General features: G+C 40.5%; 1 protein-coding gene across 6 annotated transcripts in view; it reads left to right on the top strand.

Moving 5' to 3' along the window:
- Window positions 1–21,306, top strand: part of ctnnd2a (catenin (cadherin-associated protein), delta 2a) — a 223,506-nt gene that overhangs the window by 195,923 nt on the left and 6,277 nt on the right. For all 6 annotated transcript variants that reach the window (XR_011039039.1, XM_068343824.1, XM_068343822.1 and 3 more), the window contains exons 20-22: window positions 8,870–9,116; window positions 11,226–11,310; window positions 19,764–19,890. Coding sequence is in view for 5 of the 6 variants with exons in the window: in XM_068343824.1 (XP_068199925.1) it covers window positions 8,870–9,116; window positions 11,226–11,310; window positions 19,764–19,890 (459 nt within the window). In the remaining variant the exon portion in view is untranslated. The remainder of the gene's footprint in view (window positions 1–8,869; window positions 9,117–11,225; window positions 11,311–19,763; window positions 19,891–21,306) is intronic.

The following is a 21,306-nucleotide window of genomic DNA, read 5'->3' as shown; positions in this document are numbered from 1 at the left end:
AATGGAATGTAGACACCATAGTGAATGTGGGCTTCACAGAGAGACACATTCAATACTGTAATTACTTTAAAATTTACAGGCAAAATCAATTTAATTTTGTTTGGCGTTTTCATTTGAATGTACGCTTGACTTATAGTCTCAGTGTAACGTGGCTTAAGCACTTCATGCGATTAGCTCCCCCTGTGTTATTTCAGAGACTTAAGAGAAAAACAATAAGACAGAGACAAGGTGATTCATGCAAATGTTGGCAAATGTAAATTTTAAATGACATCTTTGCCTTGGCTTGGTCCTCCAAGAAGATCTGCTTCTGTTAAGCTGTTTGCTGCACCAAACGCTCTGTTTCTTTGCCCATTAGAGGTTTTATATGAACTGACATTGTTATGGGTTTACAGGCTAGCAATCAAAAATAATGAGCTAACAGCAGTTGGAAACTGCATGGATCTGTTGATTTTCATTGGAATTTTCTTACCGAAAAACCTTCAGTGGAATCCATCCGTTAAATACCGGAATAGCTATTTGCACCTAATAAAACAATGACAGTCAGCTGTATCTGCTTCACTCACCGTTATTTCAACAGTCAAATAAAATCATTAGTATCAAATGATTGGAGCAAATTCCAGCTCATGTTTCAAATCACTGAAATGGCCCAAACACCAAATGGAAAAAAAAGAGCATCAGAGCTAATGACACATGGTGTCACTGAAAGGCAGGAAATCTCAGAGAGAGGAGAAATGTAAGAGGGATCATTCAGAGTTGAGCCTTCACTCTTTGCGTGGTGTGACATGATGCGTGTCGACTGAAAAGTGGTTGAGGCCCGGCGCTCCTTAGAGACCAGATCCATTTGGCCTGTGTTCACAAGCTTTACTCACCATTGTGGCTCTAACCTAAGACTCAAAGACCTTTTCATTCTGAGGCATCCAGTTTTGCAAAAACAATAAGTGAACATGAGGGGGACAAAGTGATTTCAGGCGTGCAAGTCTTTGTCACGTCAAAGTTCCATAAAGTAACATCATTTTGCATTGGTAATCTAGAATCAGCCATTGATGAACCATTTTTTAAAAAGAGCAAAAACCCGATCTCCATCCCTTAAACTCATGCAGTAGTGTGTCATGAGCTGTTAGTGCCGGTGAGTTTGGCAGCATCACCGTGGGGGAATGGTCGTTTGCATGAGAGCTCAGTAGAGTGAACGGAGATGAGCATCATCTTTCGCACACAATAACCTCAGAGTGTCAAATCCTCTAGAAAGCACTGGATGATTAGATGCTGGTGCAAGAGTCACAAGGCTGGAGAGGGATTGAGAAAAAAGCAGAGAGAGGATGAACCAGGTTAGGCAGGCTGCATAATGGTGGAGGATGGAACAGAGCGAAAGAAGGGCAGAGCACTGGCAGCTAAATAGCATGTGTATGTTTATAATCCAATCCCTCTGTAAAGTGATTTAGTGGCATATTGATGTCGCCCAGAATCATTATTCTCATCTGTCAATGTTTTTGTCTCTGCTGATTTCACCCCTTCATAGTTTTTCGATTTGCATAATGCACTGTATGCCTGTGCAGCAATAAATGAGTCCCATTCACTGCCGCACCGTCTGTCAGCGCAATTCTTCCCCATTTACTTAAAGATGGTAATTTGACACACACAAATCGCGAAAGGGCTGGAATGCCAAAAAGACGATGTTTTTTTTCCTCCTTTTATAAAATAAAGCAGCTGTTTATTAACCGTTCTCATAACCGAATCACAACCGAAGACAGTGCAGTGTTTAATGAGCAGAAGTGATTAATGTAAAAATGTGTATTAATTAAACATCTAATTAATGACTTTGACATATGTTTGTATGAAGTTTCTGGCTCCAGCAGCTAAATCTAATTGAGTCACTGGATTTTGCAGAAAGGCGTCAATTTAAATTCCAGACATGATTTACTTAATGCAAAAGTCATATCCTGGGGATTGCATTAAATATGTGATGTACAGTCTTGAGTGTGGATGTGAAACTTTTAGGGATTTTTTTTTTCCTCTCCAGTTTATCTTAGACAATAAAAAAGAACTGGCTGCATAAAATTTAACCGGTCAGATTGTAAAATGCACGTTTTCGGCTACCTTCCTCTGTTTGGAGTATAACTGACATCCGGCATTGACCCGATCTCTGCATGGTTAACTCAAGAGGCGATTAAGGCCACATTTTTCGTGTGAATACAGGAACTCTTGTGTTGATGTAAAACCAAGTGAGACCCAGATGTGATCGTGTGTGTTTCGGGCAGCAGCTCCAGCAGCTCCAGTCGCTAGTTCGTAAAAACAATCACATATTACCCATAAAAACTAATTGTGCACCTTGTAATTTTTGAGTAATTGTAATTTCATCTTGCGGGGTTTCCATGGTAACCACATCACTTGTGATTTTAGATCTTTTTTAAATTGATATTTAAATTATTCTTCTGTGAACTTCGTACATCTCTACATTATCTCCTTTCCTGTCTTTCTTTTTCTTTCTCTCCTTCTCTTGTACTTTGTTCTCTCCTTTTTCTCACCACACCTTTCATAAGCATTAGCCTCCATCGCCATCCCCACCCCTGATTTTCACTTCGTATTAATTTCTCTTCCTTTTTGTCTGCGATATTCCCTTTCTCCATCTCAGTCTCCGTCTTTCTTTTCTTTCATCATCCCACTCCTCTAATCAATCTATCCACCCGTCCATCCTCCTGCCACTCCTCCGTCTCCTTATGAGCGGCTTCAGACATGAGCTCATAACGCCTCACCCTCCCTCTCTCTCTCATTCTCTCTGTGTGCCCTGCTCTGATGGCAGCGATGCTCTGCGTGTTACTGTGGAAACCAAAGTGGTGCGCCACGGGGATGTCACTAATTGCATGTCTTCACAATTGTTTGTGAGTTACAGGTCAGCCACTGATACAATGAGATGCAAATGCAGTGCAGAAAAGTCACAAGTTTCAAGCCCTTGATCCAACCGTTGTACTCTGACACACATACTAGTATTAGGATGAAGGTTTGTGCTACGCAGGAGGTGAATAATTATATTAAATCACAATAGGATGTCCGCTTTTACTTCCTTTTGCCAACTTGATGTCACCAGATTCCACCGCAGTGAGCATTAACAAAACTGGAAAACTAAAAAGCCCAAAAGACAGAACAAACACGTCCACTAACCCACAATAAGTCCACATACACTTTGCCACCCCCATCGTGGTGGCACTTGATGACATTTTGGTGTCGACTTCAGAATGAATCTCTTGCGTGTGACAGCCTGGCATGTCTTTTGTCAGCGCACTTTGTTCTCTCTGGCGCTCTGCCTCTGAGAATCTACTGTACCAGACTGGGACCTCCACAGATGGAGAAATAGAAATGAAGAACAATAAAGAGATACATCAGAGGAAAGAAAGGGCTGTCATGCCATGATTTCTGTCTCACAGCCGTCAATGTAGGATCTGACTCATGGGAGGTCAACAGATTCCCTTAATTTAGCCCTATTTTTCGTCTTCCACAAGTACTAAAAGACATATCCAAAGTTGTGACCTTATGAGTTTATTAACAACAATATTTCCACTTATACAACCTCTTCTGGTAAAATAACAATGATAAGATCTTAACACCACAATTCTGTGAGCGTGCATATTATTGTGTGTTTGTGTTGGTGTATCTACACATCTTCCCAAACAGGCATCCTCTTCATGTCAGTAAAACGTCTGTTATGAAGCCACAGGTTTCTCGCAGGAGGGAAAAACATCCCCTTCCATTCCCTCTTCTCTCTCTCTCTCTCTCTCTCTCTCTCTCTCTCTCTCTCTCTCTCTCTCTCTCTCTCTCTCTCTCTCTCTCTCTCTCTCTCTCTCTCTCTCTCTCCTCTCTCTCTCTTTCTTCCCTTCTATGTCTCTCTCTCCCTCTTCTCCAGTTTATGCTGTAAACCTGTCACCCTCAGACATCAAAGTGAGACACAGAGGGCGATATATAACTGGTGTTAAAAGCACCAAACACTGGAAGGCAGAATATTTTTCAACAGGGAAGCAACGGCATGCCATTTTCCAATTTACCTCCATTTCTGACCTCTTTGAACCTGGTATGTTTCATCTGCCTGTGGTCTCCTTTGCATCTTCACTTCATTTATTCATTTATATATTTATTTATTAGTTAAAAGGAACACACCTCACATTGCTGTGGGGAATCAATCTGACTTTGGAGGTCCTTCATGTCGAATTCTGCTTGATGAGGGTGTTGATAACTGCAAGTTGTGTTAGCGTGCGCGTTCCCATGATCCAGAACTCAGTGGACCACCAGAATTTTTTTATGATTTGGAATTTACTAAAAGGAAAAAAGGAAAAATGAGTTTCAGTATAACACTTTTTCCCTTGACAGTGTTGATCTCCAGGGTTTGTGTGCCAATGCTGGTAACATTCTGTGACCACATCCACATGACTTTCATGTTTTTAATAAAGGAATATTCCCACAGCGCTGAAGGTAACTCCCTGTTGCTTTGAATGTGGCGCCCCCTGCCAATAAAGTGGTGTACTGCTGTTTAAGTCCAAACCTCTGAAACTCTCTCAAATCTGTCACAACGCTGAAACACGAATTTTATCAGTGACTATTTCAGTAGAAGGTACACCACCCAATAATTAGCTAATGTTGAATAAACATATTCAGATTTATACCAAAATGCTTTCAAGATTAGTTTTGTGTCACTCTCAACAAACTTTTCCACCAAATACATAACTATTTGTTTTCATACAAATAATGTGTTTTTTGCCCATTGGAAGCTTTCATTACCCTTTAGTATAAAGCGTCCTTCATCAGGGACCTCAGCCCATTCGTAAATTACTGTGTACTAAGCTTCCTTTATTCTCAAACAATCAGATGCCAGGACCAATCGAGTTGTTTCATCTTTCCGTACATCTCCCCGAGACAATTATCTCCAATTTTACTTCAGTAACACTCTCCCTTCTCCATCAGTAAACAATCAAATCACTCCATTGCTGGGCGTAATTGGATCTCTTTAAATCAAATCATCCATTATGTCCGTGATGAAGCATACCCTGCTCAGCAGGAGTCAGCGACACATGAGGGAATGCAGCACAGGAATATATTACCAGCCCGTCTCCCGAGGTGGAGATGGCTATTTTGAATCAGCTGTGTAATACAGGTTTATTAGACTAAGGAGTGATCAGCACAGGGTTTGTTTTCCTCCTTGAGGACATGTTCCAGGTGTAACTCACATTTCAGTAATGGAGAAAGGAGGAGAGAGGAGGCTGTTCTCCTACAAGCTTCACCCAATCCATCTTAGTTTGCCCCTCAGCTCTTTTAGTTCTTTCTTTCCTGCACCTTAGACCACTTTTGCTAGTACAGTAGCTCAACTTCTGATATGGTGTATATATAATATTTTATAATAAAACTGACATTCTAACACTAAATTACTCATTTGCTAACTTGGTGTCTTAAAGGGTAATGCGGTTAATTAGGGGTGAAATATACATTTAGTTGAAATAAATATCTCGTATTTTAATTACTGAAGTATCATCAAGCAATGATCACATCAAAACATTTAGCTCTCAAAATTTGTTGAATTTTGCATTGAAGTTTGGAAAGGACTTTAAAGGAATCTATAATTCATCCTTCTGGGTATCACAGGGTCCTGATGGAGGAAGGAGGCCATATTTTATTGACTACAATGGCATTTGAGAACATTTTTTCTTTAGTTTTAGCCAGTTTCTACATACTTATTTCTAGAATAGAATTAATACCTGTTATTTCATGGACCGAGAACAAAAAGTGGCATCCAGTGGAGATAAGCAGTATCATGAAAAACAAACAACTTACAAGGAATATCATAAAACAAGACAATGAACAGCTAAAGCAACAAACAGACATCCAGATAATGAGTGATGTATATGACAGACCCAGATGCATGTTGGGTAGCTTTGTGAGAGGCTTTCAGTCATCCTTCTTATCACCCAGCGACTGTCGGAAGGCAGCATCTTCCTCTAACAAGGTGTGTTATTTCAAGGCTTGGAAATAATGAGGGCCTCCCTATTTGACTCCTGGCCCATCAATAGGTTTTATACTGAATGTATGTTCCCATACATTAACGTATACTCAGTTGATTTCTCTTTCTTTCCTATATTCTGATCTAGAGGCTTTCCTCCCTCTCCTCCTTCCTCCCTGTCAAACACGATCGACTGTAAAGCCGTTTCTCCTTTCATGAGAGACTCCCTTCCCCTCTCTCCCTCTCTGTCGCCTCCTCATTTGGACTGAATTTGATGATATTGCAGAAACTGATAGGGATATGCATGTACACTCCTTTACAGACACACACACACACACACACACACACACACACACACACACACACACACACACACACACACACACTCATATGCTAGTATATTTATGGGATACGCTGACAGAGCATGTGTCCATAAGATGAAAACATTTACACAAGCATTCGTAGGGACGTTCCGCTGAACCAGTCAGTCGGTCGATCAATGTCACTCATTCCCGTAGTAAATTATCCGGAAGTCGGTCTGTAAATAATTCAGTTGCTCATCAGAAATGTGTCACATAATTTAATCAAGATGGAAGGTAAATTAATCGGCCTGTTGCCAGTCTTTAAATCAGTCAAGAAATTAGTCAGTCTGATTCAAGCCAGTCAAATAATGAGACTTCCTCTCAGCGTGCGGCTTAACTTTGTCTTCACAGCCAAAAGACAATGACCGCTTAACCTCTTTTCAGCCTGCCAGCCTGAGATAACACTCGGCCAATTAACTCGCTGCTCCAGCCTTACACCCCTGCGTTTGTGTGTGTGTGTGTGTGCGTGTGTGTGTGTGTGTGTGTGCGTGTGTGTGTATGTGTTAAAGTACAGCTTCTATGTGCATCTTATGTGTAACAACAATGTCAGATGCTCATGACCTTCACAAAGCAGCACACTTTATGAAGGACGGTGGGGTCATCTGGAATTCCTGCTGTGTGCGTCTCTGTGCTGTTCTCAGCCCGTCTGAGATCACTCAGGCTAATTGGGGGTAATATGAGCGAGGTATTTACCACCAGCCTGTAAAGCCTCCTTAGATATCACAGTGATGGATTTGTCTGGGAGAGACACTGAGACACGCTTTTACGGATTTTTGAAAAGCCAGCAACAGCCAAAAACCAGATGACGAATAGAATGGAAAAAAGGATGGGGGATTTTAATATTCCATTCTTCACATTAAGGAATAGTTCTAAAACTAGAATGTTTTTTGTTTTGTTTTTTTCGGGTCAGTAAGATTTTATGTGAAGTAGCGCGATTGACCGGAGGCAGCTAGCTGTGTGATGTAATGGCGTTCTTTCCTATGTAACTGTTTAAGTGAGAAAAAGAAACAAGATTTCAGAACCAATGAAAAAACTGTCAGTGGAAAAAAATACCTTGTGGGGGTTTTTCTTGTTGTTTGCTTTTGGTTTGTTTTGTTTTTTATGGAATCTGGTTTCTTGGATGCTGAGAGAGATGGTGATCACTTTACTCGACAGTGGATTCTACATTCACAATAGAGTTTTTATCTGCCTTATGCAGTACTTCTTTGGAAGACTTGAATTTTTAAAATTCACAGGGAGGTGGTGATTCGCACTGAGCAGCTCTTCAGTGTGGTGTCGTACACACAAACCTGCACACACTTGGTGTATAATGCTTTGTCACACAGAAGGTGGAGCGTTCGTTCTTGCGGAGATGCTCAGGCTGATTGAAGTGCACCTTTTGTATGAGAGGGCTCATCCTCCATTTCTATCTGGTTGATCATGTTAGAAAAAGAAATAGAATTGGACACTATTCAGCCACAGTTCTTCGTTCGACAATCACCTCTGAATCCAAATTGATTGACCTGGATTGACCTGTGGGCTTCATCCTATAGGAGCTCAAGACGATTAATTGTTAGGTTTCAGGATGGTCAGGGTGTTTCTTTCACCCTTGTGTTTGATGAATCTCAGCACACAGTCTCCATCAGCTCCTCTTTTCTCTCATTTCGATTCCTTTCCTGCCCCCTATTGTTCCATTCATTGCTTGTTTACTCTAATCCATCTTTCAGTGGCTTCTCTCCTCAGTCATCTTCATATCCAGCTATGCCAAACTCATAGAAAACATTGCTATGACTCATTTACACTTAAACTTTCAGGAAATATCAAACAGTTGATTCCCGATTGCAGCAAATATTGGAGTGTAAAATTAATGTAAAATGTAGTTAATGTACCCAAATTTTGACTTATAAATGCTCTGTGCTCTTGGATTATAATAACATGTCTTTCATCGAATTATACAGTATTTTTAATGTGGGTGAACTCAGATTATATGTGGATGTTTTTTCTTCTTTGCACAGTTCTCTCTTTGAAATACCACCCTTAACACCACAAATCCCTTCTCATATATGTTGAATTTCTCTCCATTTTCACCTTTCCACTGAAATACCATGACTCTTCTCTTTATTAAAGCATCAGTGTGCCTGCATTAGTGTCGGTGCATCAAGGGATTTGCAGTATGTTATCACAACTTAAAGCTCTATTGAGTTATCCGAACCACTCGCTAGCTGTGCAAGACATTTGTTTCAAAAGACACTAAAAGGGCAATATCAGTTTTCTGTCATATAGATGTGTAATATTGATTTTTGGATTTTTATATAGTGCCAGTAATTCATAATCAGCTCAGAAATGTTGACAGTGTCACTGTGTAAAACTGTTCCTTTGCGTCAGTGTGTGAAGCATCACTGTCACCCCCTCATGTTGTCTTTCAGACAATAAATCCAAAAAGATGTTGCACGTTTGGCTCTAAACAGAAGGACGTGAAGAGAATAAGAATAACAAAAGAATAAAACCAGCATTGTCTTTGTCCTTTTTCTTCCTCTCCTACACACTCCAGGTAAATATGCCATGAGAGATTTAATCCATCGGTTACCGGGCAGCAGCAGAAGCAACAATAATGCCACCAGCAGTGGGACCTCCACAACCACAAGCCCCCCCAGCAAGGCCATGTCAGATGACACGGTAACTGCCATCTGCTGTGCACTCCACGAAGTCATCACCAAGAACATGGAGAACGCCAAAGCCCTGCGGGATGCTGGCGGCATAGAGAAACTCATCAGCATCGCGCGGAGCAAAGGGGACAAGTGAGTCGACCGAGTTAGATGTTAACACAGTGTCACAGTGGAAATACAACCTGCAACACTTTCCTTGCTAGCGAGTTAGAGGTATGTCCCTACTGTGTGACTTAAAACGAGAGTTCCGGATCAGCTGAATTCCTCGGTAATCCCATTTGGAATCTGAGGACACTGATCTGATATTTATAACCATAGAGCTTTTACCCAGGCTGTTGTTGAAGTGTTTATTGTGCCATCGAGATAATATTTCCTCGACATCTTTAAACTGGGATCATTTCCAGGAAACACTTTTCTGACATCAGCATTGCTTTCTGACACAGATGCAAAGCCAGAGAGGGAAATATGTACTCAATGCCATATTGTACATCTGTTTGTTTAAGTCACTCCCATATGCCAAAGATAGAGAACATAGTCCGCTGCCAAAATAATCTGGAAAATGCACTGGGGCAAAATGAGAACAGTCGTTAATGGCTTGCAGCAGCTTTACTCAAGGACAACCATCCCCTGATGAAATGCTTAAATGCTAACATCTGATGTTAACACCTGGAAAAAGGCTAAATACATTCTCGCTGCTTTATTGTGCTATTCCTGTCAAGACATCAGTGTATTCTGTCGCCTCGCAACCTCCAGTGCCTAAATATGACTGCAAATACATCATTCATAAATGCACCTACCTTTTCTATGACCATTCATCTGCAGAAATACAGCTGGAAAACAACAAGTACGACACAGCAGGTTATAATTCTTGTCAACACCGGGAGATGAGGCAGGGTGTCCAACCTGCTTTGAGGTGGGCCAGGGGTTGCCCCAAATGTCATCAGATTGAGGTCAAATGTTCTTTTACTGTTATAGAGAGTGACTCTGTCTATTTAGGGAACTTAGCTCCTGGGCACCATTACACAGAGAGATCAGGTGCTGGAAGAAAGCCTCTTAAGTGCAAATTTCACAGTTAGAGTAGTTACGTCCTAATAGCCCACACATATTCCGTTTCATAGGATAGGTGCACTGAGAATAAATGGGCTTTTTCAGCAGTGCTGTGCAACAGTCACACAATTACACACTTTCAGACTTGCCCATTACAGTTCAGTACTGCTATAGATAGGCACTGTTGAACAACCGCTCTGAAATAGAACAAGCTGGAAAAACACCATGAAATGGAAAAAAAGAATAATTTTAATATTAGCTTTTAACTTTATTCCGTACCACATCTCTGTCATACAATGAGATAGCAAATTACAAACGTGTCACATTTTTCAAAACTTTGTTTTTGGCATGATCCTTGTCATTACAGTGCGCCCTCGTTACTCGCGGTTAACGCATTCCAGGAACCACACGCAAATAACAAATTCTGTGATATAGCGACAAACTATTTATTTTATTATTTGATAATTTAATTTAAACATTTATGAACCCTCTCCATACTGATATTAAACCACCATCTATCTGTATTACCTTTTCCCACACTCTTATTGACTGTTTTAAAGCACTTTTGTGTCTCACGTAAGTCAGAGACTCACGAAACGTAGCACACTTCCGGATGCCATCAGCCAATAGAATGCACGTACGGTGTCACGTGACCACCTACTAAAAATCCGCAATAAGGTGAAGTCACAAGTGTTGATGCGTGAATGCGCAAGGGCACACTGTATGTGAAAAAACTACTACATACTGTATATCCTTTATATGAAATTCTTTTTCTTTTCTTTTTTTAATTCTAACTAAGACAAATTTCAGTGCACTTTATTTGTAATAAGATTATGCAATCCCATTGACATCCCATTGATACCATGGATCCATATTACTGTCTGGAGGATCTTTGTTAATGTCACATAAAAGGAAACAGAGTCCCTCTGTCCCAAGAAGGGCTCAGAAAATATGGGACCCTTATCATGGCAGACAGGGTCATTTTAAACTCATCTTTAAACTCTCCACTTATGTGCAAGAGAACTCATCTTCTGCTGAGAAGAGTGATGGCATCTTTCCCTAGGAGCCAACACAAATGCCATTTGCCTGTATACATCTTGTGGATGTGTCTGGTGAAGACAGAATGACATTGCAGCATTATCCAAAGGAACAGAGGAGGAGTATAACCGTCTGTCTTTCTCTGTCGCTCTCCAGGCACTCGGCAAAGGTGGTGAAGGCAGCTTCTCAGGTCCTCAGCAGCATGTGGCAGTACAGAGACCTGCGCTCCCTCTACAAGAAGGTTGGGTCTTGTATTCACTGAAAATATACCCTGCTTGGCCTACACAGTCACAAGTCAAAGTTTAGTTCTTTGTGGAATTACAGTACCTCATTTTACCTTAAGCTTTCAAAGGTTCTATCACAACTTTTTGTGTTATCTTAAGCAGCATTATAAAATAGTACCATTAAAATTGTCCTCACTCTATCCATGCGTTGCTGGGATCAAATAAGGTGAGTGTTTGTTTGTCATGAAATGGCTTTTGCAATCTGATGTAGAGTAGGGTGCAATTTAATAAAACTAGCAAAGGACATAAACAACCAATACAAAACAAATTTCATGTCTGGAGGCATAGAACGTAGAGAATATTAACAATTACAAAACAATTACGTTACATGAATAACTGAATTTGAGACATTTGAGGATGAAGCTTCCTGAAACTATTTTCACAAAGCAGTTGCCATTTAAATTGTTTCCATTCGGACAGGAGAAGGCTTTCATTTTGGCTTTTACGTTGTGGGACGCTGAGATGAAACTTTAGTGTTCTGAGTTCTATCATGTTTTCTAGTCAGGTCTAATCTTCTGGCAGGATTTGCTCTTGTCTCCCATATTCCGAATCTACTGGCTTAAGTGACTGCAAAGCTATCCTAATTCCACTCTGCTATTGACAACTCACCCAAACACTGGCATCTTTCACCACAGACTGCAGGTTTTTGGAGTTTTATGGTGTTAATTAAGTATTCATTAAATATATGATACACATGAAACATATTAATTATTTAAACTAGGCTAAGTTTAAATTTTATGAGATTCATTTATTATTTCAAAGTAGTCTATAGAGCAGCTGTTCTCACATGATTATAAATTCAGTCAGTATAAGGTTTGTGATGCTGTCTAGTATGTGGGTCATGACGTAGCTACATTAGCACAGTGCTGCAACCTTGAGGAGCTTAAACACTCCAGCAAAGCCTACGCACGAACTCTGAAGAATAGATGAAGTGTGTACATTTGCTGTCATCTTTAGGTCATTTACAACCACCTGCAAATAACAGAGTAATGGGATTCCTTTGGGCAACATCACAACTTGGTAACAGTGTAACCATGGTCACAGATGTCCATCCATTTGTGTCAGTCACTACTGTTCCGTTACAAACACACAGCCCTTATATAACACTGACACTTATGGTTGATTTACGCTGAATGTTACGACTAAACTCTTATGCTGGCTTATAAAGGAGATAACTTGGATCTCAGTAAGAACAAAACAAGCAAAGGATAAGAAAACTGATGACTGCAGAAAGTATGTTTTTGCATATGTGCTCTTTGTCTCTCTTTCTCTCTGCCACACACACATGCGTGCTGAAAGCTTCCATCCTCTTCCGTTTCTTTTGAAACGACAAACACTTTCACATTCTTGAAACTTAAATTAAAAGTAATGACCGATATTTTGTTCCACGCACTCACTGACGAGTGTTGTTGAGCGAATTGTGCTACCAAGGTTATCTGCCATTCAACACTTCAAAACTTTAGAAGTCCAATCAACAAGATTCAGTGAGGTATTAAGTAACACATTCCAGGAAGGTGTCCTTGGCTTTAAATGTGTCACATTCATTTCTGTTTAGAGAAAATAAAGCTGATGATGTGTGTGAGTTACAAACTTTTTTGAGCATAGCACGTAGCTATATAATCTAACACTGTGCAGTGCAGGCTTTGTGAAATATTCTATTTTTGTTGAGCTAAAAGTTCACTTTTATTTTAAATTAATGCAAGTATTGCCTTTCTTTGCTTTTTGCTGCACAGTAAGATGTACGTTTTATGGATCTGTTTTTTTGGTTTGTCTGTCTGTCTGTCTGTCTTTTTGTTTTTTTGTTTTCCATAGGGTGTTTCCATTACTAAGAATTGCTCCATATCAAGCTTTAAATGTGAAATCTCTGTGGCTTCTGACATTCAGCAGAAGATCAAATGAGACGTTTTTTTTGCACTCCTGTGTGAATCGTCTCAACAAGACATTCTATCCCGTGTTATTTTCCTCAGATGTTAAAGTGGGATTTCCCACTTGAATTCTAAGCACTTGTACTGAAGTTTGCTGAGCTCTTGTCAAACCTCAAAGGATCTTGAAGCAACAGGAGTGATTACTTCTTTAAGTAACAGAAACGCACTCAAAGGGATATCTTTTTGGGTTTTAATGCAGAATGAAGTGGGGACAGAGATAAATCACCAAAGTAACATTTTGTTCTACTTCATGAGACAAGCAACCAACATTAAACTCATTCCTTACTTATAACATAATTTTGCCATGGGGGTCTCTGACTGTAACTGTAGTCACTTGAGGACAGACCCGTCTCATCCTGACAACTTTATTCCTCTCTTTATTCTTCATCCTCTACTCCCCACTATTACACCAAACCATGTCCATTTGGCATTTGAAAGCAGCATCTGCTTCACACGCCTCTAATCACTGCCACTGGACAGCAGTACACATGACTGGATGGCACAGCATTCCAGTGAATAGACAACAGACTTGGTTCATTTTGGATTTTTTGGATTTATTGCTTTTTCTTTTTTTTTAACCCCGCATGTCGTTGCCTCAAAAACACTTTCTGGCAAACCAGGAGGTAATAAAGACAGATACTGAAGGAGGGAAGCAGCTATCTTAAGATTGACGACCATATATTTTGGATAAAATGAATTTTGCATCCATCAAATTTGATGTAAACAAGTTTTTAAAAAAGAATATTTTTCAAAAATAGACTTTCCACTGCAATCGAAAAAAAATACTTATTTATCGACCTTAAACTGAAACTAGATATCATCTGTAGTCTGGTGTCATTTACCTGCACTTCATCATAATCTTGTATCATTGATCTTATAATGCAATTGAGCCATTGTTGTCTCAAAGTGTCATTAAATGCTGTGCAAACTGTCTAAACAATCAAACTGACACTTAGGAGAATATTTAAATATTTAAGTAGTTTATACAGTTCAGTTTACTAAGCTACAGCACTGTGGGATATATTCACCTTAAAATTACCTCCAATAGCTCACAGAGACCAAAATAATACAATTTACTGCCTAAATTGTCTGAATGCAGCCTGGTTAGTGACAAACCCACCTAAATTTATACTGTGGAAATTATTCTTTTAGAGAAACCACACTTTGACTTTATCAACAGAGTCCAGAGTTTAAAATGAGTGAGTGTACTGTAAGAATCCCTGCATCCTTATTAGGTCATGGGTGTTAGGTGCACCCCAAATCCTGTTAGCCACCCATCCAAACACGGATTAGCACACAGTTTTGACGAATGTGCAGATGTTGGGTTTTTTTTCCTGCAAAATATTTGTGTGCAAAGGAGGAGGAAGAAGGAAAGGAAGTGGTGAATTCTCTAAACTTTTTGCATTCGGAAAGAAAGCGTGTCTGAGCTGTGCAGAAAGAGGAGAAAATGTTGGGTCAATAATGAGTCAGTGTGAGATGTCGGCAGATTTGTGTGCTTTGAAGTCTCAAAGTAATGAGAGAAACACACTTTTCATCCGCGCTGAAGTTACACACGTGGATACACATGTTTGTTTCTGCCCAGCGTGTCTTTGAAAGTGTGTGTTTTTTGTCAAAGAAGAGTTAATCACTTTCTACAGTGGTTTCATGGGAGTTGGAGGAAGAGAGGAGAACCGCATTGAGCAAGGGCCTGTAATGAAAAGTTGAGGGCCCATAAATAAACAGTAACATCAGATAAAAATAGAATCCAAGATCACTTGAAAGATCTGTGGTGCAGCAGTCATTAATAAAGCAAAACTAAAATTTGTTTGCAGCGATGCTAGCTCTGACTTTTGGATAAATCATGCATAAAAGTCTCCAGGGTGCAGTAAAAGTCTACTTTTATTCAAAGGTATTTGGATTATTTGACAGGATGTGTTTTTACTCTGTGTGTGCGTGCGTGCGTGCGTGCGTGCGTGCGTGCGTGCATGCGCATGTGTGTGTGTGTGTGTGTGTGTGTGTGTGTGCATGTGCAGTAATCTACTTTTCCTTTGAGGGAAACCACAGTTCATGTTATAAGTAAATCATAAACGTTCAACAGTGATACGTATTTGTGTGATTTCTATAGACAGCAAGGCCTTGAAACGAAGTGACTTCATAGATAAACTAATTTTTAACAGAAGTGGAAGAGCCAAAGACACTTATTTTCTCTTTCTGTCTCTCTCTCTGTCTCTCTCTCTGTCTCTCTCTCTCTCTCTCTCTCTCTCTCTCTCTCTCTCTCTCTCTGTCTCTCTCTCTCTTTAATTGTTTTTGAGATGTGAATTCCTTTTTGTATAAATCTCTGTTGGATTTTGTGTCAACGTGATTATCTTGTAATTTGGCTTTTATGAATTAACATGATTTTAAAAATCAAAATCTCTCTCCGTCTCTCTCTCTCTTTCTGTCGTCTGCACAGATTCATGAACCAAGCACAGAGTTTCATAATGTGCATGTAGAACATTACGCTTTGTCATATTCCCGTTTAGCTGGTGATTTCTGCTGGGCTGCTGTGCCTGTGCCTCATTTCTTGATAAATGATTTTACTTGGGCATTTAATCAGAGTCTCTCTCTACCCCACCTCTCTCTCTCTTTGTCACACACACACACACACACACACACACACACACACACACACATTGACAGATGGGATTGGGGGGGGTCGGAGAGAGAAGTTTGTCCCACGTGTGGCAGATTTACAATACGTTCCAGGGATGGGTAATTCATTATGTGGGTGTGTTTGTGTGATATGAGTGGGAAATATGTGTGAGGTCACTGGTTGCACAACCCGTTCCACTGCACGATCCGTGCGCACATAACATTCAGCGTTCCCCGTAAATAAAATCAACCCAGTTGGAAGTGCCAGAAACATGATGCAATAACTGACAAACCATCTGATCATAATGAAACAAACATTACTCATTAAATACCTCAAGGGAGTTTGTGCAATCATTTATTTACCTGATTGACAATAGTGCTGTTATACAGTTTATGATTAACATGCAACAAACTGAACATTACTTTCATAATGTTTTGCATTTTCTTGCCGATGGTTTGAACATACACACCTGCTTTTCCTCTGTTTGAAATGGAGTGTGGACATGGAGGTGTGTTGGGGTTCTGTCTCTTACTTTAGGAAGACAGAAAAGAAGAAGCGCTACGGTGCATCCCTGCAGTACTCTGAGCGTTTTTACAATGAATGTTTCAGTTGGATAAAGGTCAACTCCTGAATCCACAGAATCACACGCAACCGAAAATAAAGAATGCAAAGGTCAAAAGCAGATTATTCCTGTGAGGATAGAGAGGTCATGGGTGTTTGAAGCGCTCACAGCTGTAAATATGAATTTGAAAAAGCTGTGAGACACAAAGAGAGAAGATGATTGAAGAAATGAAAAATAACAGTGATGTTAAGTATTTGCCAAGGCCCTGAGGGCCACCACCAGTCATCTTGTGTAACCTTTTACAGTTTTTGCCAGAGTTACTGTCCTTCTTTCTTACACACACACACACACACACACACACACACACACACACACACACACACACACACACACACACACACACACACACTCCTCATTTGTTGGACAGTAATCACTTTTTACCTCGCAGTCTCACGACCTTCAACGAAGCATCCAATGATGGCGAGGGCAACGGGCGCAGGATGGTTCCCCAGCAACCATCTCATTTTTACAGTACAGGCTAAAAGGAGAGAGTGTGAGGCAGACAAAAAGGCTGGATGGAGAAAGAACAAAAAATAGTTTCAATGAGGAGAAAAGGTGACAATTGGAAATGTAGCTGATGTGTGTGTGGGAGGTGTTGTCAGGCTACATTGGTGTGAGGTTTCTCGGCACACACTCACGCTGAACAGCGAACTTTGAATGTGTTGTGCAAAATGTTTTTGGTTTTTTAAACTTGCCGCTATCGTATGAAAGTTTAATGTGCATTTATTATTTATTAACTCTCCTTAGCCTCAGAGTGGCTGGTGGGCCAGATATTACTAGTGCTCTGCTCTTCAAACCCGCAGAACTAGCTTACTTTAAATTCTAGTGCATTTCCAAAAATTTCCTAAAGAAACTAAGTTTGTCAGGCTGAATTATGGGGTATCATGGCTCTTACTGATATCCAGAGAAACATCAAGTTGATACAGAATACACATCATATTACATATTACTGCAACACAGTTTTGAATACAGTGATTTTTACGAGAAAATAGGGAAACAAAACTGCAATTAAGGCATACATTTCTTGTATGTATGTGATGAGAGAATGCGTGTCAGTCTTACAGCCATAACATCCATTTTAATGAATTTCTATATATTCATTTGCACGCTTTCATCTCCAGTTATGACCATTCAATTTGGATGAAATTATCATAAAGTATAGAAGCATTCCGGATTTTCCTTGGAAGCACTCTAAGGACCCAAGTGGATCATTCCCAGACCTCATTCATGAACAGCAGACCTCACACATCTCTCTGCAAAATACATTCATCTCTCAATATTCAGTGACGATGTTCATTTGAGCGACGTGAAAGTTTGACAGCGTCCGGTGGGGCAGCGGACCGATTCACCATGGGGTTACACGCCTCATAATGAGATGTGTTGGGGAGTCCAAGGAGAAAGAGGGTGTAAACCAAAGTGAATGAGAGGAGTGATGAAGTGGAAATGAAGGAGGGATGGTGGAGAGAGGATGCGGGCTGCCTGCGAACCACTTTGTATCAGAGGATCTGCCTTTCTATTAGTCCTCAGCGCTGCACCAGATAATAAGAGTCAAGGGAGGATGTGGGACTGTTCTCACTTCTGCCCACTCCCACTCTTACCACCTTTTTACCTCCCTTGTGTCACCTCTCTCCTCCCTGATATCCTTACCATCATTTCTCCCCCTCCTCTTCTTTGCTTTTTTTTAATCATATATCTTTTTTTTTTGTCTTTTTCTTCCTTGGTCTGCTCTCCCCCTTGTCCATTTCTTCCCTCTCCTCAGTTCCTGTCATGTCCTCCTCCTGCTCTCGTCTCCCCCTCTCCTGCCTGGTTGTTCAGAAATGATTTGCTCTTAACTCCTCACAGTCTCAGCTGTGTCACCAGTTTACCACTAAAGCAACGATGCAGCACGTCTCCGTCATCTTTAATCATCGGTTTGTGTTTGGCTTTTAGAGGTAGCCAATTATTTTGACGCTAATTGGAATTTGGTTCCAGCTCTGCAGTTGTTGTTGGCTTAATTATATTTCATGTAAGGAGCTTTGATCCAATCACAGCAATATGCAGTTAAACAGAATTAATACACAAATGGCTGATGATTATTTTTTTAGCTATATCATTTTAATGTTAGTACAAAAAAACACACAAAAATGTATTCCTCTTTTTTCAAGCCTACGTCTCAAATCATCCACAGGAGACATTAAGTCTCTTTTTAAGTCATTGCATATGAGACTACAACATACTATAGCAAGATTAGGCAAATATTTATCACCAAACTTACAAAGAACCAGACGACAAACTATGTACTAATTCCACAAACAAGGGACTGATTTGACAAATGTAGAAATGCAGTATAATGACAAAATAAATAAATGAGGGCAGGTCTGTCTTAAGTGAGATGTGAATCCTGTTAAGTAGCCTTCAAAAACACACAGGAGCTGTGAGTGGAGGAAAAGTTAAGTGTTTCCCCTCATTATTGTGCAACACATCAGTCAAACAGCTGAGATAAGTTTGAAGCAATTGAGAGATATTTAGACATTTTAATTATGTTAAAGAGAAGCCCTTGTTTCAGTCCAGTGTCCCCTTACATAATATTAATTTAAAAATCAACTCTCCCATTGTTTAAAGAAGATGGAGGGTGAGGATGTGCGGCACCGTCTTTCCTCCTTTAAGCTTCAACACGTTTTAAGGGAGGACCACTAGTTTCTTCCTTCCAGGCAGGATTTGTCAGAACTTTCAGGAAACCTTTGTTTCCATCAGTCGGTTTTGACTCACAACTGATGTCTGCAAGACGTTTTTGTTCGCGTGTCTTCAGCTCGTATATTATAGAATGACTTAACTACCTCTCCTGGACTAGAACAGGTCTTGCAGGCTTTTAAATTGTTGTGAAATATGCTGTACTGTCTCAATACTGTACTTAATCAGTGCTCACAAAGTAATGCCAGGTTGAAAACGTCTGGATTTGTTACGATTGTAAGCAGTGATGTATTTAATTTTATTAATTTTGTTTATATCTATGTTTTTGTCTTTTCAACTTGTAAGTTTCGTTTTCTTAGCCTTGTTTCCTTAGTGGCTCAGGCAGCCACTCTAAATTAGAATTTGTTCTTACTGTCATGCCTGGTTAAACAATGTTTAATCCACACTGTGTAAATATATGGAGCTCAGGGATATCAAATAATAATGTTAAATCCCAATGAAACACCAGCTGGATATTGGATTCTTGTTGTTGTTACAGCAGAGAGTAACCAATTTCTTCCTTGATTTTCTTTGTCTTTGCAGGATGGTTACTCCCAGTATCACTTCGTGGGCTCCGCCTCGACGATAGAGAGAGACCGACAGAGGCCCTACTCCTCCTCACGAACTCCCTCCGTCTCTCCGGTCAGGTCGTCCCCAAACAACCGCTCTGGTGAGGAACGTCACAGAAGCTGTGTGTCTTTGTATGGATTACTCCTGAGCTTTCTCATTAGTTTGATGAAACCTTGCTGGGATGTGTCTTGACATATGCCGAGAAACAACGCAATTAATATTTAAATTGATAAATGGGTGGATCTGTGGGGGGTTTCCAGCATTTTTTTGTGCAAAACCAACTAAAAGGACACAACCAGAGGGTGAAGGACACACATGGATTGTAATGAACTATTATCTACATTTACCCATCGATCGGTTCTTATACCAGGGCTGAATAGCTGTTAGCGTAATTTCACACCACCCACAGGTTCCATACTGTAAAGTATGATTATCGCTAGCCTTTAGCTTGAGCCCACCGGCCTTCATGCTCAGCAAAGGGCACATTACCATTAGCTGCTAGCATCAATAGTGAAGAGTCTTTAGCTGTGCTATCTCCTCACTGGGCTTAGCAAGCTGATGAGGCAGAAAAGTACTTTTCCTTCCTATCCGCTTAGAGAGGTCTTCAAGGACCCGGCTAAAAGAGAGAGAGAGAGGCAGAGAGGGTGAGACTGGCAAAGAAAAAGTGTGTTTGTGTCTATGTGTGTGTGAGTGTGTGTGTGTGTGTGTGTGAGAGAGAGAGAGAGAGAGAGAGAGAGAGAGAGAGAGAGAGAGAGAGAGAGAGGGAGAGGGAGAAAGGCGGCATAAACAGGAAGATAAAAAAAAAAGCAAGGAGACAAGAAGAATTAGGGATTGAGGGATGGTTAATGCAGCGAGGAACACGTGAAGGATGAGGATTTGACTTTGGCTAGTCGACTCTGAAAATAAAAAGTTCTGAGATGATTGTGCATTAAATAAAATTATCTATTTCTGTGGTGCACTCACGGAGTTGAGCTTAATGGAAAATGGCTGGAAATGACTCCCATTTTTTCTCGAGCTCCTCCTCTCCTCTTCCACACATTTGAATCTCCTCCTTATTATCCTATTTGCAATAATCCTGCTTTCTCTTCACCTCTTCCACTGATCACTCACTTTTTACCAGCTGCCTTATTGTGTGCACGCGTGCCCGCAACCACGCGCGTCTGTATCTACTCTCTGCATATGTTTCCAGACTGCAATCTGGTCCCCTTTGAGATGGATCAAAGCAGAAGGAGTAATGATGGCGTGCAGGCAGAGAGAGAGATGGAGGGGGGGGGGGGTTAAAACTGACAGAGATGGAGGAAAAGGAGTAGGGGAGGTTGCAGGCTGTAAGGATGGCTGAGAGAGAGATAAAAAGAAAAGGGAGAGAGAGACCTTTGCATCCTTTGTGCCTCCCGCAGGAGTCCAGCTGTGTTTTGCACAGATACAACAAGTCTCCCAGGCTCTCATATCCAGCAGTTTGGAGTCAGGTCCCTGCGGTAAGCATAATACAATCTTTGGGGGAGTTTGACAGGTTTGA

This window comes from Antennarius striatus, chromosome 20, assembly GCF_040054535.1.
Source record: "Antennarius striatus isolate MH-2024 chromosome 20, ASM4005453v1, whole genome shotgun sequence".
NCBI lineage: Eukaryota > Metazoa > Chordata > Actinopteri > Lophiiformes > Antennariidae > Antennarius > Antennarius striatus.
The sequence above is the reverse complement of the archived record's forward strand: the minus strand, read 5'-3'. Positions and strand labels throughout refer to the sequence as shown.